The sequence below is a fragment of the Cyphellophora attinorum genome (assembly GCF_001299255.1).
Source record: "Cyphellophora attinorum strain CBS 131958 chromosome Unknown Contig7, whole genome shotgun sequence".
Taxonomy (NCBI): domain Eukaryota; kingdom Fungi; phylum Ascomycota; class Eurotiomycetes; order Chaetothyriales; family Cyphellophoraceae; genus Cyphellophora; species Cyphellophora attinorum.
In genome coordinates this window covers 831,314-856,417 of record NW_017253235.1, presented here as the reverse complement: position 1 = coordinate 856,417, position 25,104 = coordinate 831,314, and the positions used below count along the sequence as shown (strand labels likewise).

The window sequence follows — 25,104 nt, the reverse complement described above, 5'->3', positions numbered from 1 at the left end:
TTACGCATCAGATTCGTAGGGCATGGCTTCAATAGCAATTCTCCATCGCGATCTCGGTCATTCTCTGCACGAGTGTCTCTTTTGATATCGAGATCGCTTGACGCTGTGGTATTGACCCCTCGTAGTAGACTAGCTTACGCCGGCTTCGCGAAGCATCGATCTCGCGCGGACAGACCCCTCTGGAGTACTTGACCTGGTCACTTGCCAGCAGCCTTCTACCAATAGCAAAGCCACAAACTTGATTCTTCGGCACTAAGGATTCAAAGCCCTTAATCCAGCTGATGAATACAATCGTTCGCCAACCCATCAATGAGCATAAATATTCTTCAGCACACTCGTCTGGTGCGTGTCAAACGCATCCACGGTGGTCGTCTTGAACTTTCTTGCCGGGACCTTCTCTGCGAAGAGCACGTCGAGTTCTTCGAACGTCCTATTCTTTGTCTCTGGGAGGCGGAACCACGCCCACACTAATATTAAGGTAGCGGTGCCACCCCATACGAAGCCTCTGTGAGTCTCGTCAGTAGTGTTCCCTGGGGCTACTGTGCCTTGGTGAGGGGATCAGGCTTACGTGTAGCCTCGCAAATTCCATGCTTGCGGGTTCATAAAGTAGGGCTGGAGTGTGTTGGCGATGACTTGGGAGATGTAGTACGTGTTTCTGGAAAGCGTGAGTCAGTGGGATGACAGGAATTCTCGGTTTACATACCTCGCCAGCACAATTGTCTTCTGCCTCAGACGTGTAGACCCGACCTCAGCTGGGATCGCCCACCCCAGCTGACCGACAGAAAGCTGGAAGAAGACCTTCCACACCAGCGTCATTATCGCCTGCGTCAGAGCGATGTCGTACTCCTCGACCTTGGTGTTGAGAATGCCAATGATGAATAGTGTTGTCACCATGCCAGCGACGCCGCAGATATATATGGTCCGGCGACCAAAATTGGGCATCAATAGTAGCCATGAGCACGTCGCCGCGATCAAGGCCAGGGAAGTTCCGACGATATTCAGGTTGTAGGTTGTTCGTGATGGCAGGCCGACTTGGCTCCAGAAATAAGTAGCGGAGTATGCCTGGTCGAGTTGATCAGTAATATGAGACAGGAAGTGGACCTGGAAGCACTCACAAATTGGCTTCCGCAAATCACTTGGCCAGCGAAGCAAATGCACGCGATCTCTGTCCTTCGCAGTTCGAAACCTTTGAAGGAATCCTTGTACGATGTTCCAACGGACAGCTCCTGCTCCAGATCATTCGTGTAGATAATCGTGGCAAGCGTCTGTTTCACGTCGATCGGTGCGTCGGGGACCTGCAAGCGACGGAGAACGGCCTCTGCCTCCGTGTGCTTTCCCTGTCGCACAAGATGCCACGGTGACTCTGGCGCGAACCATAGCGTTGGGAACAGAAATAGTGGCCATAGCCATTGAAGGGCGAATGGGATTCGAAATCCCCATTCATCGTTGCGGTCGAGGCAAGCGCGCAGAATACCGGCGGCGATCAGTTGGCCGATGATAAAGCACATGTTTGTCCACGATGTGAAGTAAATGCGCAATGTCATGGGAAGGAGCTCCGAGGCATATGCTGGTGCACTGGTCGCAAAGACGCCCCACGGGAGACCACAGAGAATCTGGCCAGCCAGCAAAGTCTCGATGTTTGGCGCGAAGAAAGTCATGAAAATTGCTGCAGACAACCAAACGAGCGCGCCGAGTACAGTGTTCTTCTGGCCGAACTTATTCACCAGGAGTCCATTTGCCAGTGCGCCGAAGAAAGCACCCACGCCGGCACCATTTCCTATGCCGCTCTGCCATGCAGGCTTGAGTTGGTATCCAGATTGGGTGGTCTTGGTCACACCGACGAAACGGCCATATTTCTTCTGGAATTCCGGAAAGGCGTAGAAGTTTCCGATCAGAATGGTGTCGTAGCCCTCCATGACCACAGTCATTGACAGCGCTAGGCACCAGATGATGGCCCAGCGATAGTAGCGGACGGCATTTCTGATAGTAAGCTGATGATCGAATTCAGCGCGCTCGGCGGCTCCTTGAACAACTTCCTTTTTGGTGCCATCGATCTGGGCGATATGCGCAGACTGAGCAGACTCATCGTTCTTTTCGATGTCAGACATCGTGCTGTGCGTCCGTCGACCTGATGCTGTCTTCTTTCAGGATGTCAGGTAACAGTGAGCGCTGCGGATGGGCCGAGCCGAAGTATATGGCCGATGCCAGCTGCGAACCTTAATGATACTGTGAAGCGATCATAAGATAGAGGCAGAGGCACCTGCCTTTTCTAATGTCTTTGCAAGAAGAGGGTCTCATATCGACGAGCCGAGGCCTTAACTCCAACGACGTGTAACGTGATCGTAGTTGCTGCAGGTAGGCCATTATACCGTGACCAGGCGAAAGTCCGCTTCTTGGCTGTTCCTTCGTGGTAAGTGCGACCAAAACAAGAATTGGCGAAGTACAAACGAGAATGGTCAGCTTGGCAACGTGGAAGCTACTGCCCACGTCAAGTCAAGCCGCGACATTACAACAGGCACGTGTGTCGGCCTCTCCGGAGTCCTACCACCCACTTCATGGACATTCGGGACTCATGGTCTACTGCACTTCATGTGCCTAGCCGTGTCTACAATCAGGGCTGTGACCGATGGTGAGACCTACGTAACGGCTGCTGTCGAGGCTTCGTGCGCCGCTACCAAAAGCTTGTGTGCCGCAAACCTATGCAATGAAGGCTGGAATCGCGAGTATCCGGCACCTCGACTGGGCGGACCTTGAGTATAGCCAAAAATGTTCGTGCTGAGATGACCGAAGATAGGTCTACGAGTGAAAGCCTCTCTGACAACATGAGCGCCGTTGTCATCAAGTCCACACTGTTCCGCTTCCGGACATGGCCGGTCCGGCGTTCACGACTCCCGACTTGCAGACGTCTTGGGTCTTTCGCAATTGCAACAACGTGAAGCTGTGTTCTTTCGGCTGCGCAAGTCTATCGCTGCCCAATCGGCCGAATGTGTCCATGCAAGGTCATTACAATGACTCACGAGCTCGATCTGTGCGTTACTACGCTGTAACCCTGATGCTTTGCGGATGTCGCCACCTCCATCCCGTTTTCCAAGGTTGCAGGGTTGTCCCCGCTTCCCCCAACTTGGGGTCTACAGTGGGACGCCTTGGATACAGACCCAATCGTTAACCATCAAAGCCGCCGCCCAGACCTCGATTCCACCGCCTAGAACGCCGGAATGTCGCCTTCCACATGACAATTCCAATAACGGAGATTGCGACCATTGACGTGTATGCAACCGGTGCCACCGGCCACAGGGTCCTTGGAACTGCACGTCCAAGCGGGCGAAGTTGGATGCCAATGCTTTCAGTGTAGGTCGAAGACGCAATCTGAATACAGTGGATCACAGAGGGTATGTGAGATGCACACAAGTCAAAGCCCTAAGACTTGTTGCTATCAAGAAGGGCAGCAGGACCAATGACTACATAAGGCGAGCATCTAGTGTGTGGCTTGGACCGCGAATTCGAGCAGCCGTAGTCTTTTCGGAAGCGACTGAGACGAGATGGCACTTTGTCCGCGAGTCACTACATACCCTCCACTCGGCAAGGCAACAGTCCTCCCCAATGCATCCGAGGTCTGCTACTTCACCCAAGAGATTGGGAACGACAGCTGACAGCCTCAACAGGTCCAGATCACTGTCATCATAGAGTGGGAAAGGGATCGCCAGTATCCATTTGAGTTAGAGCTTCTATACGCAGAAGCTGCAACTGCTGGACATCCGACATCATGGAAGAAGCAACCTGTACCTTCGTCCGGCAGTCCATCCATTGTTTTGGATCCGGACGGCACGTATAATACGGCTTCCTTCACCGGGTCGTTCCTCCTGAACGAGCTATCTCCTGCAACGTCAGAGGACGGTTCCACGCACATTGTCTTCACAGTGCAATATCGTCGAGACAAGTTCGATGCCTGGAAGTATGTGAAGGCCGCCCAGGGCATCGAGACCGGCGAATTCATTGTCCCTGTCATATCCAGTCAAGATCCATCTATCTCTGAGTCACTGTCTTTGGAAAACTCTTGGGAGGCATGCGAACTTGACATAGCTGGAGGGACCCAAGTCTGGCAATTGACCTCGAGCGAGAAGATTGCAAAGAGCCAGCAAGATGATACGGTGCTGGAGGAAATAGTACTTGGACGCATCAATAGGCAGCTTCGCTTCATGGCCATCACTCGGATCGAGCCGTTTTGGATCGGCTGTGAACACGACCGCGAGCATTTCTACATTTCCAATGACGGACTTCTCCTGTCTTTCCTGTCGACAACCGGCAAATGCGTCACGCTGCTGGCGCTGAACGAGGCCGATGACGTTTATACAGTCTTCCGCTCCAGTTCCGACGGATCCATTATAGTGGCCGGTCGGAACGATGGGCTGGCTGAGCTGCCCTTGCAGGTACTGGTAGCAATAAGTCCGGACAAGCAAGCATCGATCAGTGCTGTTTTGTCACAAGCACGGCAGAAAGTCTCGAAGAGGCCCAAGTTCCAGGCCTTCATCGAGACCGCGCATGCTCAGAGTCTTTCAAAGCCCGAAATCTCATTCTTTGACAACATGGGTTACTGTACATGGAATGGACTTGGTCAAGACCTGACCCGTGCAAGGCTTCTCGACGGCCTCAAGACCCTGGCTGCGCAGGGGGTCAAGTTCAACACGCTGTTGATTGATGATAACTGGCAATCACTCGGAAAGACCGGGCTCGACTTCTCGGAACCTGGATTTAGGGGCTGGTCGCGCTTTGAAGCCAATGAGGAAGGTTTTCCTGGTGGACTTGGCTCCGTGATCACAGAGATCAAGAAACGATATCCATGGATTCAGTATGTCGGCGTTTGGCATGCGCTACTCGGGTATTGGGGCGGCTTGTCTCACGATACTGAGTTCACCTCGAATTATAAAACACGAATGGTCCGAGCGAAGCTGCGTTTAAACACCCCGGGTGATGTTCTTATCATCGATCCCGACGATATTCATCGATTCTACGACGACTTCTACTCATTTTTACGTTCATCTGGCGTGGACTTCGTGAAGACGGACGTCCAGCATATGCTCGGCCAGCTGGTCGACCCCAAAGACCGCTCAGAAGTCCCAACAGCATTCCAGTCAGCTTGGACGAGTGCTTACCTCAAGCACTTCGAGGGAAGGGCTATTAGCTGCATGTCTGAAATCCCCCAGATACTCGGCCATTCTTTCCTGCAAGACAAGACACCCAAGATCTTGCTACGAAACAGCGATGACTTCTTCCCAGAGATCCCCGGGAGCCATCCTTTCCACTTATTCGTAAACGCACACAACGCGCTGCTCACCCAGCATCTTAATTGCATTCCAGATTGGGACATGTTCCAGACCAGTCACGCGTACAGCTCCTACCACGGCGCTGCAAGAGCGATCTCTGGTGGACCTGTGTTAATCACAGATGAGCCTGGCAGTCACGATGTCGCCCTCATCGACGAGATGGCTGCTCTGAGCCCCGCAGGCAGGCGTATTGCGATCCGGCCAGGCGTCGCTACCACGGTCGACATGTGGGATTCCTTCGCAGCCGGCCAGATGCTTAGAATTGGCGCCTCTACAGCATCAGGCGCTGGCATTCTGGGCCTGTTCAACATTGCCGACGGTGTACGCGAAGCTCTGATTCCTGTGCATGACCTGTTTGCTGGCGCGGAGGCGCCAGGCGCAATCCTGGTTAGAAGCTACAAGACAGGGCAGATCTTTGCGCCGCAGACACCGCTTGAGAAGCTCGTCAAGGTGAAGTGTGCAACTAGGGGATGGGATGTACTCACCGGCTACCCTCTGACGAAGGTCGGCAGCAGAAATGTGGCCATTCTGGGACTTACGAACAAGATATCGGGCGCCGCGGCTGTGACACAACTCGAGGTCACTGACAATGTCATCAGCTTGTCGGTGAAAGCCTTGGGTAGGCTCAGCTGGTACCTGGAGGGCGATCAGAGCGCTCCCGGGAAAATCATTGTTGACGGGAAGCATGAGCTGAACATCGACACTGTAAGTGCTGAGCCCGCTGGCAACAGCGGTACGTTGTACGCGGTCGACCTGGAAGAGCTTTGGCGGACGCGTGATCTGTGGCGGGACGGGCTCGCAACAATTGAGGTTCGCATAATACTGTGAAAGGCATTGTCCCGTCGAATGCCCGTTCTAGAGTACGTCCCCACAGCAACCGTATACAAGCCACCAAGTGCTATCTCTCCCCTCCGTAGTAGTTCCCACTGTACTGCTTCACATCAACACCACCCGTACACCATCCAACTCTGTCCTTCGTAAATTGCTCAATCCTATAGCATGCGCATCAGCACATCAGCATTGCACTCGCTCTCGACACAATCTCCTTCAGCAGAAAACTCCCTTACTCACCTAGGCTTCAGCTTCCCCTCATGCAGATTAAAGTCATCAATCGTCCCAATCCTCATCACCAGCCCATCCGGCCTGCCCGAACTCACTCTATACATCAGACTCCCACACACCCCACAAAAGTTGTTCGTCATCGTATTTCCTGTAGCTATCGTCCGCGATTGTGCGAACTGGCGCAAGTGCTCCTTGCCCCGAACGTGTTTAGTGCTGGCGGCAGTGACGATGAAGTTGGAGGCGAACATGGAGGCAGTGATTTTGCGGCAGTCGGTGCAGTTGCAGATAAAGGTGTCGATCAAGGCTGGACCTTCCGTGGGCTGGTACGGCGCATAGGCCAGTGAGCAAGTACGATGAGGGAGGAAGGCAGGTGCGGCTGGCTTGGGACGGTAGGGACAGGGACAGGGAAAGGACTCACGAATTCGAGCTGTACTGCGCTGCAAAAGCAGGTCGCTGTTGCCCGGCCTGAAGGTGGGTTGCGTCTTCGCCGCCAAGAGGGAAGTACGATCCTCCGCGTGCGGCTGCCTCTGCTGCCATACTGGCAGTTGCTGAGTCGAGGTACAAAGAAAATGGTTGGTGAGATGCAACGTCTTCGGGAGAGGTCAGATACCCTATCTCTGGAGACTGTAGAGCAGATTCTATCGCCAGGCGCCCCTAGCGTGCAGGAGGTCCGCTTTGATATCTGCTTGTGCGGTTTGTCACCGCGGGCCTCGGATGTTCCATAATGTTTGCCAACTCCGTGCTCGGGATGCACCTGCCGGAGGTTGGCCTGATGAGGTCACTGGCGCTGGTGCAGTGTAGATAACCGATCGTATATGGCCAGATCAGGCACGCGTTTCTGCTTGTAGAAGCGTTCAACCAGGGTCAATCATCGAAGTGGCAGGTACGGAAAGACTGTGGTACGAGCGCTTGATTACCTACCTACATTTATACTTTGCTGTTGTTGCCAAAGCCGGATGACGAGCCGCTGAGGCTCACTGAAGACCGGCTGACTGGTGGAGCTTTACAAGACCGGATGATACCTGAGCTGAAGGAATAGAACTTTTCACTTTTGCGCCGGAGTGAAGTAAGCATGCTGCAGAATCGCCTCCAGCTGATCACTGTAGCACTGAGACCTCCTGGCAATCTCAGCTTTTACGACACGTCCACGCCCTTCATTTCGCAGTCCCATTCACACCTTCTTTTCCTTTCTTCGCCTCGATCTCCTTTTGCGTATCGATCATCTTCGTAAGTATTCCAGCCGGCGCGTCTTCCCGATCCAGCACAATTTCTACCATGCGCAGTCCCTTGCCCGACACAAGCTCTTCATCGCCCAGGATGGCCTCCAGCTCCCCAGGCGTCTTTGCACTTTTCGCATACGTTCCTTCCTTCGCACCGAACGCCGCAGGCACTTGCAGATATCTCCAGAACGCAATGTCGTTGTATCCCTGCTTGAGCCCATGAATGCACCGCTCGATAGTGTAGCCGTCATTGTTGATGAGGAACACCACCACATTCAAGTTTTCGCGGATGATGGTGGAGAGCTCTTGTGCCGTCATCTGGAACGATCCATCGCCGATGAGAAGGATCGTCCGAGCTGTGGTCTGATCTGGAGCACCCCACTTGGACTTCGCAAGGAGTTCGCGTTGCGCCAGTGCAGCACCCTGTGCTGCTGGAAGCATGTAGCCGATGGACAGCCATGTGACAGGCGTGAAGAGACGAGCATGTTTCGGAATGGGCATAACTCGACAGCCGTAGCCGGCTGTGCCAGTCTCGCCAAAGATGATGTCACCAGGTTGTAGGAACTTAGCGAGTAGAGGCCAGAGTGTTGATTGCGTGAGGGCTGCAGCGTTGTCGACGTTTGAGCTTGTGACGAGCTCGGGGCTGGGAATCGATGGGTATGGATCATAGTTGTGAATCTTGTTGTAGTCAAGCTTCAGCAGGTGCTTGAGGGCGTGTTTGGCAGGCAAGTCCCGGAAAACGGTATCGGCGCCGAGCTTGATGTCGGTATCGCTGAATGAGATGGTGATGGCGGCTTTGGGGATCGAGGTGTAAGCGTAGGTGTTGGTGTTGCTGTAGTGCGGGCCGAAGCAAAGGATGAGATCGCAGCTGTTCCAGAAGTCTTGAGCTTTCTGGGGCGAGAAGGCACCTTGGTAAATACCGTGTACATTGGGCAGAGACTCGTCGACGAGACTTTTGGCGTAAGTTGTTGTCCAAGTGGGCCACTTGGTAGATTCGACGAGTTTCGAGACTTCTTGAATGATGTTCAAGGCACGAATTTCGCCGTCGACAAGGATCGCCGGTTGCTTAGCGCTGTGTATTTTGTCGAAGATCTGAGCAAAGGCATCATCGTGTGAGGGTACGTGGACTCCGTGGGGCACCTTCAGAGGCGTCTTCAGCCGTTCCGAAGATACCGCAACACTGACGAGATCTACCGGTACCTGTATGTACACAGGACGAGAGTGGATGAGACATTGTAATAGAACATGGTCTATCTGCTCAGGAGTGGTCCGAGCATCTCGTATGCTTGTCTGGGCACGGTGACTTGAGCAGCCATTAGAGCGAATCTCCCATACTCCCCATCATTGAACGTATGATGTATGAGGCGTCGATTGTCCTGCGAATCTCTCACTGGTGTACCGACAATATGCACTAGTGGTGCACGTTCTGTGTAGGCGCCAGCAATGGCATTGATAGCAGACAGCTCTCCGACGCCAAAAGTCGTGATCAATGCTCCGATACCATTGACTTTGGCATATCCGTCAGCAGCGTACCCAGCGTTGAGTTCATTGCAATTGCCGACCCAGTGTATCCCGCTTGGCTCGACGTAGTCTAGTAGAGTTAAGTTGTAGTCGCCGGGCACTCCGTGGATCGAGCCAACACCTAGCTGACGTAGCCGAGTGAACAGGTATTCTGCGATTTTGACTGTTTCTGTCATTGTGTTGAGCCACTGCAGATGGAATAGGGATCAAAAGGTATGCTACGTCGGGGGCGTGTATCTAAGTAGAGGAGAAGCTCGGGACTTTATAGCGCGACATGCTGAAAGGCGTGGGATCCACTAAGCGCGAATATCCGGGGGTGCACGTGATTAATACCGCATGATTATAGCAAATGCACGGTGTCGGTTCGCAACATAGGCCTGAATTGAGGTCTAAACATGACATGAGACTACAAGTCGGCTCTCTGACCGCTTGTGCAGAAAGCTATCAGCGCAACTTGATCCCTTATTTAACGCAGCCTTGCCAAGCAAAGAAGCGAAGATCGCTGAGCGTCAGCAATTGCGGATACGAAGGGCTGACACGGTCGAACTGTACTTGGTCCGCTTGCAAATCAATGCCTTCACCACGCAGCGATAGCAAATCCAATCGCGACCTCGACCGAGACTTGGAACCCACCTCTTCCTGATTCTGGTTGAGCTTCGAGGACATCCGCTATACATCTTCTACTTCTTCCTCTCGATCCTCGAATCGCAAGAAATCGCTGTAATCCAACTGGCCATCTGTGACGTCCTGCCAAACCGTCCGCACTGCGGCTAGAATCTCGTCGCTTACAGCTGGACTGAAAGGACTAGCAGCAAGAATCGACAGGCCAGATGGTGGCTCTTCGGCATCGGGTGGCTGTTGGGTGCCATGACTCGTGAACGACAAGGTCCATAAGATTTGAGCCGCCTCGATACCTTCGTCACTTTGCTCGAGGTAACTCAGCAGCCTTTGAACAGCATCGCTCAAATCTTTGATCGACTCCTTACCGCCTTGTTGTACAGAAGCGTAAATAATGGCTGCGAGCGTTATTAGCCCGGATTCTTCAATCGCTCAACGGATGGCGGAAGGAAAGAAGTGGTCGATTTCAGGTTGTCAGAGGTATGTTGTTCAGCAAGGCATTGAGCCTCAGGCAATGTAGATAAGTTTTACGTGATTCATCATTGGACCGGGGGAAAAGAGAGGAGAGAACTCACATTGTCCAACTGGGCATTCGCCTGTGTCCTCGGAATGAATCTGAAGGTAGATCGGATTTGACGTTGTACCAGGCTGAGATTCAACAAGCACGATAGCTGCTGCGGGGGTAGGACCACTGTCAGAATCTGGAGCCAGGAGCGGCTTAAGCGGCTTCGAAATGACCGAAATGCTCTGCAATGTTTGGATCGATTCCCGTCTCGTAGGCTCCTTAGTCGAAGGGAGATCGCCTTCGCCCGCCACAATCCGACGGGTTCGGATTTTTGTATGGTCAGTAAGCTCGAGGTGATAAGGTTTTTCTTTGCCACTGGGCGCATCAAAATCACTGGCATCAACAGTGGGGTCGTTTTTAAAGGACGCGATGCCGTGCCCTAATAAATACACTCCGCCGCCCACAGCCAGGGCTCTGCACGCTACCTGAGCGATCTCAGGATTGCTGCCATATTTTGCGATGACAGCGCCAAATCCTGGTCCAAGGTGGCCGATAGACTGTAGGTGACGTCGTACCTGGCGCAGGCTAGGCTGAGCGTCTGTTCTCGTTGTGCTCTGTGTGGTGAGTGCCAACGCTTGAACTGCAGAGTGCAAGGATGAGGGCACCTTGAAGGCCTCAAGGACCTCTTCGAGTGTCTGCTTGGGTTCCGTCCTTACTTCCGGTGCCTGTTCGGCTTCATCCTGCAGGACGTGACGCAGCATTTTCATGAGACTTCGTTTGTCGCGAATCGACAAAGAGTCATCATTGAAGACTGCTTCTCTCGTGCTCGGAATTTTGCGCAGACCGGTTTGTCCTAGCACCCACCAAGATCCGACTGCAACAAACTCGAGCTGTGGTGCTATCCTTGACGACACTAACGCAGTAAGAAACTCGGACCTCGCGTGAATGATCTGCGGCCGCAGTGCAAGTGTGTAGGCTCGTGAGGGTCCTAAGCGAGCAGGATCGTCGACCTCGGCGACATCACGTTTCCAAACAGCAGGACTCGAGAACTGAGGATTGTGGCCTGCGCATGTCAGCAAGGACGGGGACAGAGGATAGACCACCCACCATTTTCTATCTCCCTCATCCAAGTCTCGACATCGTTCAGACTCAAACCGGCGTCCGAACCTCCATACCATTCATTGCGATCAAGATGCAGCACTCTCTTACCCGAGCGAGACAAGGACCTACCGAAGGAAGCTTCAGTCAGTCAGACCATGTTCAGAAATGAGAGATGAGCAGTAGTTGTACTCACAACGCAAGCAGCGACTGCTGCAGACTAGTCCCAGCGATCACTACGTCCCAGACGTCTTCGCTAAGGGACTCCATAGCAGATCATGGCACATCGAGGACGCACTATGTCGTCTCGTTCAGCGCGATATCGAGTACTTCTCGATTCTTGGATAGTCGATGAAAACGAGGCTCTGAAAATCTCGGGAAGGCGCATGTGTTCATGCCGGAGATAGGTTTCCCCTATATCCTCCCCTTGGCTTTCCGCCTTCCCGCAAAACTTGGTGTGTCCGCCCAATGATCTTACCTTCCGAAGCACATTCGAACCTTTGAGGCTTGAACCCTGCTCGGTTATCCTTTGACTTGGCTGACTGCCTGAATCGGCATCGACGCGGATGAAGGAGCAGCCTTCGACACTGCAGCCACAACACAAGCGTCGACAGCAAGCTCATCGCCGCAGTGCTCGCGCATGTAAGGAATGCCGCGCAAGAAAGCGCAAGTGCGATGGCCAGGAGCCATGTCGGGCCTGCAAGGCGGCAGGAACAGGTGGGTGTCACTTGCAACTTCATGCTCGTCGTGGGGCTACTCACGCGACCTTTCGTTCTACGACTGTTCCTTCCTCTTATGCAGCTGATGTGTCGTAGATGCATATATCAGTCAGATAAAGCAGTAACGACTCCGACAGAGAAAATACGCCTGCTAGAGCATCACATCCGCGAAGCCACGACCTTTCTCCATGGACTGGATCATCAATTGCCCGTTGACAGCAAGGTTCACTTGAACCTGAAGTCCGTACTGGATGTGGTTGAATCATGGTCTCATGGTAAGAATCTCGCTACCTTCTTCATGCCCTGCTTCTGCGAAGTGCTTCAGCACCTCTCTGGACAAGCTGCTCGTTCGTGTTGAACTGATGATGCTCAAAAGAGAACTCCCCGAAAACTGGCACATGGACGAACCCCGACAGCCGGAAGGGAGCAGCCCAACTGGCTAGCATGCTGTCAGGCTGTCAGCGACTAATCAGTCCAAGCCCTTATACTACGGTATTCTACGGCTCCCACTCCGAACCATCCTTCATTCTCAGGACCTTAGAGCTCTTTCATTATGGACCGCTGTCGCCGGAGAAGATCCTCCACCCATTGACGAAGATGTTCAATTGGCCTGCACCGAAGAAGCGCCATAATGAATCCACAAGTGCATCAGTCTCTGTGAGCTTCACTTTACTATCTGAAAGATATGTGGCGGTCAGTCTGTTCGAAAGCCTGTTCAACGCTTCTGATCTATTCACGGCCTTCTTGAGGAGAGACACGGTCCGAGAAGTCGTTGAGGCTGTCCACAATCCAACTAGCATTGTTCACCTCCATTCACATGCGCCGTCTTTTGCGCTGTATCACGCAGTCATAGCATTGGGCCATATAGCTCAGTGCAAGGTGCAGAGATACCAGGACTGTCCGGATAGCATGCTACAGGCTTGGACGAATTTCCACGCCGCGGAAGAGCTTGTTGATCCGCAGTCCTGTATCGAGACGCTGTCTGTACAAGCGCTGATCTGCCAACTGATCTTCCTCATCTCAACTTCGCGCATAACCAGCGCGCATGGCTTACTGGGGTTAGCATACTCGGCCCTGCTCCGCCTGGGATATCACAGATCTGACAACATGGACCAGCAGTCGCTTGCAGAACAAATCTTGCGAGCAATGATGTTCTCGACTGTGGTGAAGATCGACTTGTATGTGGGTCTAATGTTGGATCTGCCCCGCTTCGTGCCCGACGATCTGGTGCGCGACTGTCTTCATACGATTCACCGTCTGCATGAGCTCGACACCGACCTCAGCATGGTCGCTTCTGCGAAGCATCTCGAATTGCTGCACTTCGCTTCCAAAGCGCGGCAAGTCGTCTTCAACCATCCCGATAGCGAGTCAGGCGCGATTGACGCTGGGAGGCTTGCCAGTATAGAGCGCCAGCTGCAACACCTGAGCAGCGACTTGTCAGCCTTGACACGTCAAATGGGCGACAACCCAAGTTTCGTCAATGTCAAGTACCAACTAGAAACAACCCTTTACGCCACGCAACTTATCCTCTTCCGCCCCTTCCTGCACTACCTGTGCACTATGGCCAAAAACCAACCTCTGCCGCTCGCCCAATCCCGCCACGCTCTCGCCTGCGTCAAAATCGCCTCCACTACAATCCTTCGCTCCGAAGTCGACAGCAACATCACCGCGACCTTCAGCTCAACATACGCCCTCTTTGTCGCCGTCACGACCCTGATCTTCCTAATCAGCGCGCACGAAGGCACCGCTCAGCCAGGCGAGGCATGGAAGCGTGCCGTCACCGGTCTAAGGGGTTTATATGGTAATCGGTGTAGCGAGGACATCGCGACTACGGGATTGGAAGTGCTGGAGGTGCTGGTCGGGCAGTTGAGCCATACAGTGGACTTTGACTTTCGCGGTATTGAGAAGGAGGCGGTCGAGGCGCGGATGCAGGCGAGTGTACCGAGTCTCAGACCACCTGCTAGAGAGGTGCAGCGGGCGAGGACTACCACACCAGTCGTTCATGACGAAGAGGAGGAAGAGATTGGTTACTACGCGGATGCAGACAGGCTGCTGGCACGCGCAGAGACGATGCCGCTTGGCTTTGGGTTTGTGGATCTGCTTGAGGCGGATCTGGACGTTGAGATGGATCAGATGGACTGATCAGGAATGAGGATGAAGTGTCGTCGGAAATGTACAGATATGATTTCTTACAAAACCTTTGCCACCAACGCCTTGCTATCTAAGTCCGTGTCCGGGAAACAACACCATGGTCTGCTGCGCAAGCTGCGACATCATGGTCCAAGCCTCCTGCTGATGAAGTCCACTAAGGCTACTGCTGCCGCGGTCCCCTAGATCGCAGCTGGCGGCGATGTCTGGTACTCTAGCGCATCTGCGTACGCAGTTGCACTACTGCTTGCCCGTCTCGCGTCACTGCGGGCGGTGGCCGTATGAAGTAAGTCGGTCCTCACTGTCACCCCAATCGGCACAGTCTCCGGCGCACGGTCATCCATACCCACATCCATGCTCTCCTCACACGCATCCCTGTCCTCCGCCATCAATGTTCTCTCTACCTTAATCGCCACGTGACCGCTTCGCGGTCCATCCTTCCCATTTTGCTTCGTTATCTCGAGGAACTTCTTCATAGCAACCCTTCCCCTCTCTTTTTCCCTGACTTCATCTCCATCGCCCAACTTTCCTGTGGTCGGGTCAAAGACATGCCGCTTCTGTGGCGGCTCCGTTCTCACCACGTAGACTAGTCGATGATACACACAGTCCAGCTTTTCTTTCGCTTCTGTTCTCTTCATATGGCTCGCGCCAGTGTCTGCGATGTTGCGCCAGGTCTTTCGGACTGCTGTTGCAAGAGCGTCGATCTCTCGGTTGAAGTCTGATGCTTTCTGGTAGGTGCCAGAGGGAAATGACGCTGGACGTCCGCCATCTGAGATCGCAATGTCGAGGATGATAGTGCGTGCCCGTAGGTCGGTGTAGTTGAGCGTAGTGCGTAAGCGGGCGGTGGCGAAGTCGTCGGAAGTTAAGATGAGTCTAGTAAGCGCAGGCAGATATACTCCGGGCGGCCGTGATGCGATAGAGGATGTTTGTGGGGAGGACACGCCGAAGAGGAAGAGATTGGCAAGTGTAATGCGAGTATTGATCGCGCACTCGGAAGTCGGGCGGATATGCTCGAGCAATCGGGCCTGCAGCGTTGGCTCGTGTAAGGTCTGAGGCAGGGTCAATACCATGTGTGAGGCAATGAACAGAGCATTTTCTTCATCGGAGTAGCGTCCAAGGAGGTATTCGAAGAGATCCTCGACTCGGGATGCAACGCTCGAGATAGCCATAAGGGAAGCGTCTGCGCTGATTTGACACAGGATCGTCGTAAGCGCACTCAACGACTCGAAGCTCATATGAGCGCAGATTTTGATGAAGAGGTCGAGCGTAGAGACCATGTATTCTGTATGCAGGGCAGGAGCTTGAAGAGGCTGTGGCCGGAGCTCGTATCGACTCGAATGCGCCATGTTCTCTTGTTTAGCTGATAGAGACCAGAAGCAGAACTGCACGTCTTCTGGGTTGACGTGATACCGGGCCCAGACGGGTGCTGCAGCCTCTAAGCATTCGGCATATGCGGATCGTTGGGACAGATCTGCTTCTGAGGTGAAGGCCTCGAATGTCCAATCCAAGGCACTGTCATCCAGTTGCTTTCGGGTTGCGAGGTGCGTCATTATTCCGGTCTGATATACGCGGGCCCGACTATCGTCATCGTAGTGGCGCCACAATTCGAACGGTATGGCGTCGCTGGGGAAAGCAGGAAGCTTTGGGCGGTCCCGAGAGAGGTCCCTCATGCCCGCGCTGCCGAAGAACGTGTAACTGGCGTCCACCGAAAGAGCCTCAGTCCGGCGGACGGCTCCAATGATGTGCTCAGCGCCGTCATCGTCGCCAACGGACGCTTCGAGGTTAGTGAGCATATCGGCCTTAGACATGGCACTTGACGCCGCGGCATCCAGGTCGCGCAAAGTCGAGTCATATCTGTGCTTCAACTTCTCCAGCGCTTGCGCGTCGGCAGCATCACTGCGTTGATAGTCTAGGAATTTGGCAGCACTACGCTTGGTCGACTTTTTCATGGCCATGATTTCGCGTAGTCTGTGCTTGCTGGCCGCTGGATCTGGAGCACCATTTAAGAACAGCTTGAGTGTGCTCACTCGATCGGCCTCAAGTCTGTCTCGGTCTGTTTCTTCGGTTGGGCCTTCATCATGTTCGTTTACTCCAAAGAGGTCGGTAAGAGATCCTATCGAGTCTGTATCCTCCTCATCTGAGTCTCGAACTGCGACGACCTTGCCGCCTCGTACGACGCTTTGAGTTCCGGGCGGTACAGTCGACCTATCGACAGCGGAGAGTTTCACTTGCTTGGCTGGCGATGGTGAAGTTGGTGACGAAGGCGGAGAGCTCAAATCCGACACTGAATCGAACCTGCGAGATACCAGAGACGGTGTCGCATCCTCAGGCTCCTCAGTCGTGGGCAGAGCGCCAGATCTGACGCTTTTGGGCGTGCGAATGGCCAGTCGTGTGGAGTGTGGTGTAATGGCGGATACTTGGGACGGCGGATCGGGCGTCATTCTGCCCGCTGCATCTTGTCTTTGCGGTACTGGAGGCGTCGAGGGTCGTCGCTTGGGCGTAGATGACTTGGAGAAGGCAGGCCCATCCAGCTGACTCATGGCAAGGCTTGAGGGTCCTTCAGGTAGTGGTGACGGTCGTTTCTGTGGGATGGTGGGCGCGGGGGAGAAGCGCGCTCTCACGTACGGCTTGAAGAAGTCGGCCAGACCACGCTTCGGCTGCTGGGTCGTCATATTGCCGCCAGAAGCCTGACCAGCGTGAAATGCGACTAGCAGGTATCACATATTTGCATTGCAACCAGAGGAGTGACGTTTCAACCATGCATTAACCAGGGCAACGCCTAGTTGGAGAACAACCTCATTTCCAGGCGCGACTGCAGCAAGAGACGCGTTCGCAGGAATTAGTTCCCGACTTGGCAGGACAGTGGGGCAGTGACGACCCTGGGATGTCAATGCTTTCGCTCTTCCCACGCACATATTGAATTGCTTCTACGCTGATGGGCATCACGGTCCCGGCTTCGCTTCGTCTCCTTACGAATGCACGGTCATGCGCAGCCGAAGAATGTAAGAATCTATGGTGAACTCAGACCTCGTAAGAGTCGAAGCAAGCTGGGTTGTTTGCCATGCCGTAAGAAAAGGAAGAAGTGCGGCGAGGAATGTCCAGTTTGCCAGAGCTGCCAATCAACGTCACAGGTATGTATCTGGCCAGGAGTGTCTGCGACGCGGCGTGGCATGGTGGAAGCTTCCTCAGAGGCTGCTGAAGATGCACAAAGCCGTCAGTCGACCAATGGGTTGTTGCCAGTTCAACTTCGTCGCAACTCGCCAGCATTGCTCGAGCATTTCTGCAAAAAGACTGTCGACTGGATGCTGTTCAGCAACGAGCACAACTGGATACTATACAAGCACGTGATCCCTTTAGCCACCTCGAACAAGCTGGTCCTTGACGCCTTATTGGCCACGAGCGGCGTCCACTTGCGGCAGCTACAGCCCGAGCACGAGTCCAACGCTCTACATCACTGGAATTGCGCCTTGCGAGGACTCAAGGACCGCTTGGCTGGTGATCAATCCAAGGCCGCAAGCGAATACAAGGTCTTGCTGACCACCATGATTTTGCTTTGTCATTGTGAGGTACGTCGATGATACCAGACCCCTGAGCCAAGCTAATTCCAAGCCTACAGTTGATCGACGGTAACAGCCTTGGCGGTGCCTTGCAACATGTGCGTGGATGTCAAGCTTTGTTGCAACCAGCGCTCGATGCGCTGTCTGAGCCCGAAGACCAAGATCTTACGGTATTTCTTCTCGAAAGCCACGGCTACTTCGCAATCATGGCGATGCTCTGTGGCGAAGATGACACCGACATAGGTGCCATGGCGCTCGATTTCTGCCGCCGTACGTTGCCCGGAATCAGGCGTTTTCCAGCGTTCGGGTCCATGTTCGCCTACGAACCAGAGACTATTGTCTACATTCCACAACTGCTACAGACTGAGCACAAGGCTCACAGCGAGCAGCTGAGTCTAGCTGAGCGGACGGGACGTCTGGCGATGCGGCCCCACGTTTCGAGGCCTGGCCCGGCTCCTCTCATAGACGGAACAGACGTGGACGATGTGTCGCGCAAGCAGAAGGTTGCCATAGTCTCCTTCAAAGCTGCCGTTCTGCATTTGCACGCGGACTCGCTACTGGATCCCATTTTGACGGCAATCTCCCTGCAATCGCAAATCGTGAAAGCGATGGACCATCTCCGGCTACTCCACCAGGCGACAGAGACCTGCTACGGGCTTGTCCCGTATCTCATTCTCCTTGGTTCGTACCTTCGTGAGCCTCACGCGCAACGAACGCTGCATTCCTATCTCCAGTCTTTCACGTCAGAGATGCCCCTGCAGCAGCGGGCAATTGAACTGTTAGAATGGCATTGGGCAGAAGCGGACACTGTACTCATCGGTCCTCAAGCGATCAGGAGGACCGCAGTGGCTCACGGCGTCAGTGCGTATCTCTGCTAGAATCTTGTTGACATATTTTCACATCTCAGCAGCAGAGCTATGAGAGCTTGAGACACTCAGCTGCCGTCAAGCTCTACTAAGCCAAGCAATGAATTGTGAGCCTGGTTGCCTTGAGTACGGCCGTAGTTGACTGTCAACATGCCGTCTGTCTTGGCAGAAAATACGTCGGTTTCTAGGGAAGGCAGCACTCATTACCACGTATGCTGCAAGCACATTCAAGCCACCGCGCATTGGCAACGAACAGGTGGCCGTTGATTCAAGTCGTTATTTCGTAATGTCCTTTGCGACAGCTATGGCGATTTCTTGTTTCCACGGCCGTAGACCGGGTCAATGGCCGATTTGCGTCATTGAACGATCAAGGTGCGTTGCCGGTAAATCGTGACATCGTCTTCAGGTTCAGCTTACCGATGCCTTCTTCAGCAAATCCGTCACCATTGGACCAAAGCTTACAGCAGATGACCGTGAAGTGCTTTCAGAGCTTGAAGCATATGAGTTCTTTATCTAACCGCTATCTTAGCGACTTAGTCCGCCCATCGGGGTAAGACTCCAACTCAATTCGTGCCTGTTTGGTAAGCAGTCAGGAGCCATAATCTTGGCAGGTCTTGTCCGTGGCCTTGACGGCCATCTTTCGCAGACGCTGGACCAGTCACCGTGGATGATCTTTGCTAATGACACGTTCTGTTTCGAGGTTGCCTGAGGGGCGCGGCACCGCGGTGGTGTCGAGGCAAGATATAAAAGGCGCTTCTAAGCCTGTGTCAGAGCAGTCGGCCATTGCAATTTTAACCACAACTAGCGATTGCAGGACGACCAAGTCCACCCACACCGAGACGACGCCGCTATACCAAATACAACCTCATTCCCTTCCAGCAACAGCAGCGTCCCCTGTGTCCACTCTAGTACTCATTCAAGAGCAACCACCCTGCAACCAACGCCAGGATGAAAGTCGCCATCGCCGGCACAGGAGACGTCTCCTCTTACCTTGTTACCGAACTCACTCGCCAAGCCACGACATTATCATCCTGACACGCCAGTCCAATCCCAATCCACCCCTCCCCGTTCCCCACCGTGTCACAGACTACACCGTCCCATCCCTTGTCTCGGTCCTCGAAGACCGCACTGCCCTTGTTTCCACCGTCTCCTGCTACGATAATCCAGAGATCGTCACACCGACGCACCTCGCGCTGCTTTCTGCGGTCGAGCAGTCTCCGACCTGCAAGTTCTTCATCCCGAGCGAGTGGACAAGCGATGTGCTCAACTACCCGGACCAGCCGTTGTTTATGCGCGAGCATCAGGCTGTGCTGTATGGTGCCATGCGGAAGGCGAAGGAGCGCAAACGAGATCTCCAGTGGACGGTAGTGTGTAACTCCTGGTTCGTGGACTATATCGTGCCGGCAGCGAACAGGAAGTTGAGGGATATTGGGCCGATGTGGCCCATGGATTGGGAGAAGAGGGAGTTCACGATCTATGGGTCTGGGGAGCAGAAGACTAGTTTTGTGCCGGTCAGGGATGTAGCTGTTGCGGTGGGAAAGTTGCTGGAAGCAGGAGAGAAGGGACTGGAGTGGGAAGAGTTCACGTTCGTGGAGGGTGATCGGCTGACGTGGAACGAACTGTATGCTTTGGTGGATGAGGCGGAGGTGGGTGGCGGCAAATGGGCGAGGAAGGTGAAAAGTCTGAGTGAGACGGTGGACAATTTGGTCAAGGCTGAGAAGGAGGGAAGTAAGGATTGGATGGGCTTGTTGCTGGCGCAATTCGAGCTGTTGAGTTATTCGGGGGCCAGCTTGTTGCCAAAGGATCTGGTCGAGAAGCATCGGCAGAAGTATTTCGGAGGCGTGAAGTTCAGAACGCCGGAGAAGGTCCTGGAGATGGTGAAGACTGATCCCAGTGCTGTAGTTTGAGCTGAAGACGGCCTGATTCTAAGTCGATGCAGTAAGGATCAGTCGTTGGGCTATGCTTTGCGCGATCGATCTATGCTGTCGCGCCTCGCACTCAAATGCGTACAGTGCTGACCGTGGGCAGCCTTTCGATTCTGTGACATAGCAAATACGACGGGCTTGACGAGGCAGGTCGTCCGATAGCACAACACAAAACAGTCATGCGCGACCGAAATTCCAAGGTCTCGTCGCGAGCAAAGAGGTGAAAGTTGTTAGGCTCGGTTCAGTCAATTCTGACCGAAGGTCAACTTGGTGAAAAGGATGACTTTCCAAGCATTGAATCGTGAACTCAAAGTCTTGAGGTGCTATCGGGCTTGGCATTCCGATGACCTGGGTGGACTCCAGCTTTTTCGGGGGAGCAAGCTCATGCGAATCGTCCTTCATCACGAACAGCATACTGACTCGCACGCGACTTGTGGCATACTGTTGGCAGTCCCTAATCTCTTTGAAGAGGAGACGGCAGTCTGGCTGCAACGCCGCTTCATCAGCCTGGCATGACGCGGAAGGCGGTGACCTCGATACTGCAGACCGCGGGATGGACATGCAAGCAATGCAGTCTTCGAGCCCGACCGTCGAATTCGCCGCGGTTGGGCAGGACTCACGCCCAGTCAAGAGCATTATCAGCTACGACATACAGGCGCGCAGAGATTGCTACAGACGCCACTTTACAACAAACACCATTCGAAGTCGTCGCAGCTCCTCCTATTGAATTCGACAAGAAGAACACCGTCGGCGAAGCTGCGCGTCTGGTGCCAGCATCTCCGTCCTACTTCACGACCTCGCCAGTATTCAACGACGTGCTACTACGACTGACGCAACTCTACGAGAAGCATGGAAAACTACCGACGGTGTCCGCAGAAAAGGCGCCTGCGATCGCATTCCTGAATTTGATGCAGTTCCGAGGAAATATGTCAGAAAAGATCGGCGCAGCCAAATACTCGAAAGTCATTGCCCTGCTGAAGAGACTGAATCTTATCAATCCAAAATTTCGACCTGCTGAGGTCCGCATGGTTTTGGAAGAATTCCGCAGACCCGGGACCGAAGCCGTTGAAGGCCCTCGACCGAAGACGATAGACGAGTTTGGTCGATCGAAAGGTGTTGGGCGGCGGAAATCGGCCGTGGCCCGAGTTCAGCTAATCGAAGGCGACGGTCAGATCATCGTGAACGGCAAACCTCTTACCGCGGCCTTCCCGAGGCTACATGACCGCGAGAGCGTGATCTGGCCTCTCAAGATTACGGATCGCATGGAGAAATACAATGCCTTCGTCGTCGCGTCTGGAGGTGGCTCGACTGGGCAGGCCGAATCGATCACCCTCGGCATGGCTAATGCTTTGATTGTACACGAGCCTGCATTGAAGCCGATCCTGCGTATGGGTGAGTCACAGCCTAGTCATACTTCGAAACTCGTGCTAACAATCCTAGCTGGTTGCGTGACACGGGTGATGAAGCGTGTGGAACGCAAGAAGACCGGCCGTGTCAAGGCTCGGAAGAGACCAGCTTGGGTCAAGCGTTAACACCAAGATCTGCCGGCATGTGTCGTGCATATATCTGCATTCATCTGCACGCGTCCTTTGGTTTGTACGACGCGAGCTTTAAGGACCCTGTGATGGCTGAGGAGATTTCTACGCATGTCCGTTATATCAACTCATGACTGCTCTATAATGCCTCGACGAGATCGCGCGCCTGAGCGTCATACTCCCTCAAAGCGAAAGGGCACCATATCGATGCAAGCAGATGTCATGGACCGAGTCTACGCGCCACTCAGGGACCAGACCCGTGGGCCCTTTCAACACGTCGCACCGAATCTCGGGCATATCAGATTTCGATCCAAGCGGGGCTGTCAAGGCTGTCACTGTCGCATGCTTATCGACACATCGCGCCATCGTCACAGGACGTACGCGTTGGGTTCTCGTCTTCTCTCCGCCAGCCCAAATGTGTGAGAGGGGCATGAGTCGGTAACAGGTGCACGGTCGAATGGTACACTTTAATTCCGGTCTCGATTCCTGTGAGCGCATATACGCGAAGGTGATCTCCTCGCTTCGCAGCGGCATGCCTACGAGTGTCTGTATTTGGTCAATCCACCGGTCGTGATAGTCTCGTACAGAATTGCACAATAAGAGCAGTGCAAGAATGCCTGGATGTCCACCTCGCATCGAGGCTAATGCAAGGCACAGATTGAGTCGCGTTGATAGTCGTCCAGCCCCAGACGCGCTTGCCGGAGCAATACATCGATGTTGAAACATAACCTCCGACACAAGATAGACCAAGACCAGCTCTAGGCAGCGCTGTTCTCTACATTGGGCAGATACACCACAAGAAACATGATTCAACCAGGTTTCGACGATCGTTCGCAACTGCCGGAGTGTGGAATGTCGTAAGAACAATTTCCAGAAGCCTTTCGGGCAACTGCAACCCCGGGTTGGAGCCAGAAGAATTCTGAAACGCACCCGAAGTGCCTTGGCTGCAAGAGATTACGTAGAACGACTTGTAATTGCCGTTGCCTCACTGCTAAGGTCTGGCATAGATCACGGCGACCACCAATGAGCAGTCTTAAGCAGATGCAGAGTCCGAGGTAAGGCGGGCATCCAGCACGCGTACAGTAGCGGCATTGCGCATCACGCCTCAAAGATTCGTTGCGTCGCGATATGCGCGACACAGAGTCCCAGGTACGCGGGAAATCATTTCCATTCAAAAGTACCAAACACAGCGCTGGATCGAGTCAGTCGCAACGGTATTGGCCAGGTTAAGCTGCACAAAAACGTTCAGTTCAGCTCAACAGGCCCACGAAATAGACGACGAGTACACTACTGTGGCTGAAGAAGGCGTCCGTATCTGCCGATCTGGAGGCCACCGCAAATACGCGAGCCGTCCTGATTCGGCGAGCAATGCCGGAACTCGCGAAGCCCTGTTAGTGAGGTGGCTTGCGATGGCTTCACGATGTCATCAACGTTGAAAGTCACTTTATCTCTTCAGACAGCACGACACTCTGCGGGCATCTGAAGATCAAACATAACCATGTCGTAAAGCCGGCATTAAATGTAAGCTTGGGAGCTGCCCGGCCGGAGTATATGCCGGGAAGGGCGAGCTTGGCTGAATCGTCGTCAATCGAGAAGATTTTGGAACACGAGACCCTGAACGGCCGCAAGTGTTTGATGTCAAAAACCTGCCCAGTCTGTCAGGGCTAGTGACTTAATGCCAGGGGTAACTTCTGAGACCAAGATCAGGCACTTAGCTATCATAATTGGGCATCAACGGCCATGACATGCAGGCCAATCCACCTTGTTGGTGTCGTTGTGTCTCGGCTGACATGCGCTGGCGGCTTAATTTGGGATGCATCAGAATAGCCAGGGATCAACTGTCGCTGGTCCGTCTAATCGAGAATGGGGCGAGAGCATGCGAGCAAACAGTTGTGAGCCAACATGGATGTTTCGTCTTGCTAGCCAGCGACTGAATCCCACCGGCAAGGAAGATGAACAGGACTGCTCCTGGAGACAAGCACATTTTGCAAGAGGGTTCTCTAATCAGTCTACCTCTCATTCGATGCAGGCCCGCGCCACAGCGCTGGACGCCAAAAGTCTCTTTCCAACCTTCCAACAGGAAAGCCGAATTGTGAGGCGCAAACTGCCCTTGTTGGCCCCGCCTCAGATCGAATTGCTCAGAGACAGTAGGGTCCACCGCCACCCTCGTACTCTTCCCATAGCCCGCCCCTCCAACATCAATCAACCGACGTCTTCGTCCGCCGACTTTTCTTGCTACGACGAAGCAGCTGGATTCTGCTTGTTTCCAACCAGGCTCTCTTCCCTCCACCGAGCTGTCAAGTTTGATCCATTGTTAGGGCTCACCATCCTTGTCGACCGATGGCGCGTCGTTAGATCATCTAACCCGCGCTGCTTTGCGACCATCAATTACTGTTCAGCAAACACCAATATCCACAAGTCACTCATTCGATTGAAGGCTGTCGTCAGACTTGACTTGCCGGACGCTTCAGACTTCTCGATCCTCGACAACAAGCCTCGCATAGCTGTCTCCGGTGTCCGATATCATGCGGCATACCCACCTTCCACATCTTCATCTATTTCCATGCCCCATCACCACGGCTCCGACCTTCTTTGATATACCCTGCCCTGCGCCGCACCAGGTACACCACAGCACTTTCCTGTCAACTTCGCCCTCGATCTGACCCTCATTCGCTCGTTAATCAACCGAAGACAGTCTGTGTCTTCACCACAGCCGACTCACCCTAGTCCAACATCGATATAGCCTGGACCCACTTCGAGCAGCAGCCCAACATCAGTGAGATCTTTACTTTGTTACCTGGCACGGAGCGTAGCCTTGCAGAAGATCGACGAATCGCTGCCCGACTACACTCGCCAATTACGACTTTCTTATTGTCGATCCATACCATTTCTATCATTTGCAACGAGCCTCACCACGCCTCACCGGCACTGTCTGTCAAGGTCTGGAGTCTTCTTCACGCAGGTACAACGACTGTCACGTATTCTTCAAAGCCAAGCCTCGCAAATAGC

At 53.8% G+C, this 25,104-nt stretch overlaps 8 protein-coding genes across 8 annotated transcripts; 4 read left to right on the top strand and 4 right to left on the bottom strand.

The window, feature by feature from the left end:
* Positions 1 to 306: 306 nt before the first annotated feature.
* On the bottom strand, positions 307 to 2,108 carry AB675_9791 (Maltose permease MAL31; the record flags this gene model as incomplete). Its single annotated transcript, XM_018150356.1, has 4 exons — positions 307 to 505; positions 569 to 655; positions 704 to 1,062; positions 1,116 to 2,108. 4 exons carry the CDS (start codon positions 2,106 to 2,108, stop codon positions 307 to 309), a joined length of 1,638 nt encoding a protein of 545 aa, XP_018002483.1.
* Positions 2,109 to 3,539: 1,431 nt separating this feature from the next.
* AB675_9790 (putative galactinol--sucrose galactosyltransferase 6) lies at positions 3,540 to 6,149 on the top strand (the record flags this gene model as incomplete). Its single annotated transcript, XM_018150355.1, has 2 exons — positions 3,540 to 3,611; positions 3,663 to 6,149. The coding sequence occupies 2 exons, from the start codon at positions 3,540 to 3,542 to the stop codon at positions 6,147 to 6,149; spliced, it is 2,559 nt and encodes an 852-aa protein (XP_018002210.1).
* A 1,388-nt stretch (positions 6,150 to 7,537) lies between these two features.
* On the bottom strand, positions 7,538 to 9,300 carry AB675_9789 (Pyruvate decarboxylase; the record flags this gene model as incomplete). The annotated part of the gene is made up of 2 exons (XM_018150353.1): positions 7,538 to 8,803; positions 8,902 to 9,300. The coding sequence occupies 2 exons, from the start codon at positions 9,298 to 9,300 to the stop codon at positions 7,538 to 7,540; spliced, it is 1,665 nt and encodes a 554-aa protein (XP_018002204.1).
* A 493-nt stretch (positions 9,301 to 9,793) lies between these two features.
* AB675_9788 (Rab proteins geranylgeranyltransferase component A) lies at positions 9,794 to 11,615 on the bottom strand (the record flags this gene model as incomplete). Its single annotated transcript, XM_018150352.1, has 4 exons — positions 9,794 to 10,140; positions 10,318 to 11,310; positions 11,355 to 11,473; positions 11,542 to 11,615. The coding sequence occupies 4 exons, from the start codon at positions 11,613 to 11,615 to the stop codon at positions 9,794 to 9,796; spliced, it is 1,533 nt and encodes a 510-aa protein (XP_018002575.1).
* Positions 11,616 to 12,508: 893 nt separating this feature from the next.
* On the top strand, positions 12,509 to 14,206 carry AB675_9787 (uncharacterized protein; the record flags this gene model as incomplete). The annotated part of the gene is made up of 1 exon (XM_018150351.1): positions 12,509 to 14,206. One exon carries the CDS (start codon positions 12,509 to 12,511, stop codon positions 14,204 to 14,206), a length of 1,698 nt encoding a protein of 565 aa, XP_018002519.1.
* Positions 14,207 to 14,394: 188 nt separating this feature from the next.
* Positions 14,395 to 16,884, bottom strand: AB675_9786 (uncharacterized protein; the record flags this gene model as incomplete). Its single annotated transcript, XM_018150350.1, has 1 exon — positions 14,395 to 16,884. One exon carries the CDS (start codon positions 16,882 to 16,884, stop codon positions 14,395 to 14,397), a length of 2,490 nt encoding a protein of 829 aa, XP_018002576.1.
* A 498-nt stretch (positions 16,885 to 17,382) lies between these two features.
* AB675_9785 (uncharacterized protein) lies at positions 17,383 to 20,542 on the top strand (the record flags this gene model as incomplete). Its single annotated transcript, XM_018150349.1, has 3 exons — positions 17,383 to 17,778; positions 17,829 to 18,626; positions 19,679 to 20,542. 3 exons carry the CDS (start codon positions 17,383 to 17,385, stop codon positions 20,540 to 20,542), a joined length of 2,058 nt encoding a protein of 685 aa, XP_018002415.1.
* A 530-nt stretch (positions 20,543 to 21,072) lies between these two features.
* AB675_9784 (37S ribosomal protein S9, mitochondrial) lies at positions 21,073 to 22,092 on the top strand (the record flags this gene model as incomplete). The annotated part of the gene is made up of 2 exons (XM_018150348.1): positions 21,073 to 21,952; positions 22,001 to 22,092. The coding sequence occupies 2 exons, from the start codon at positions 21,073 to 21,075 to the stop codon at positions 22,090 to 22,092; spliced, it is 972 nt and encodes a 323-aa protein (XP_018002470.1).
* Positions 22,093 to 25,104: the final 3,012 nt, after the last annotated feature.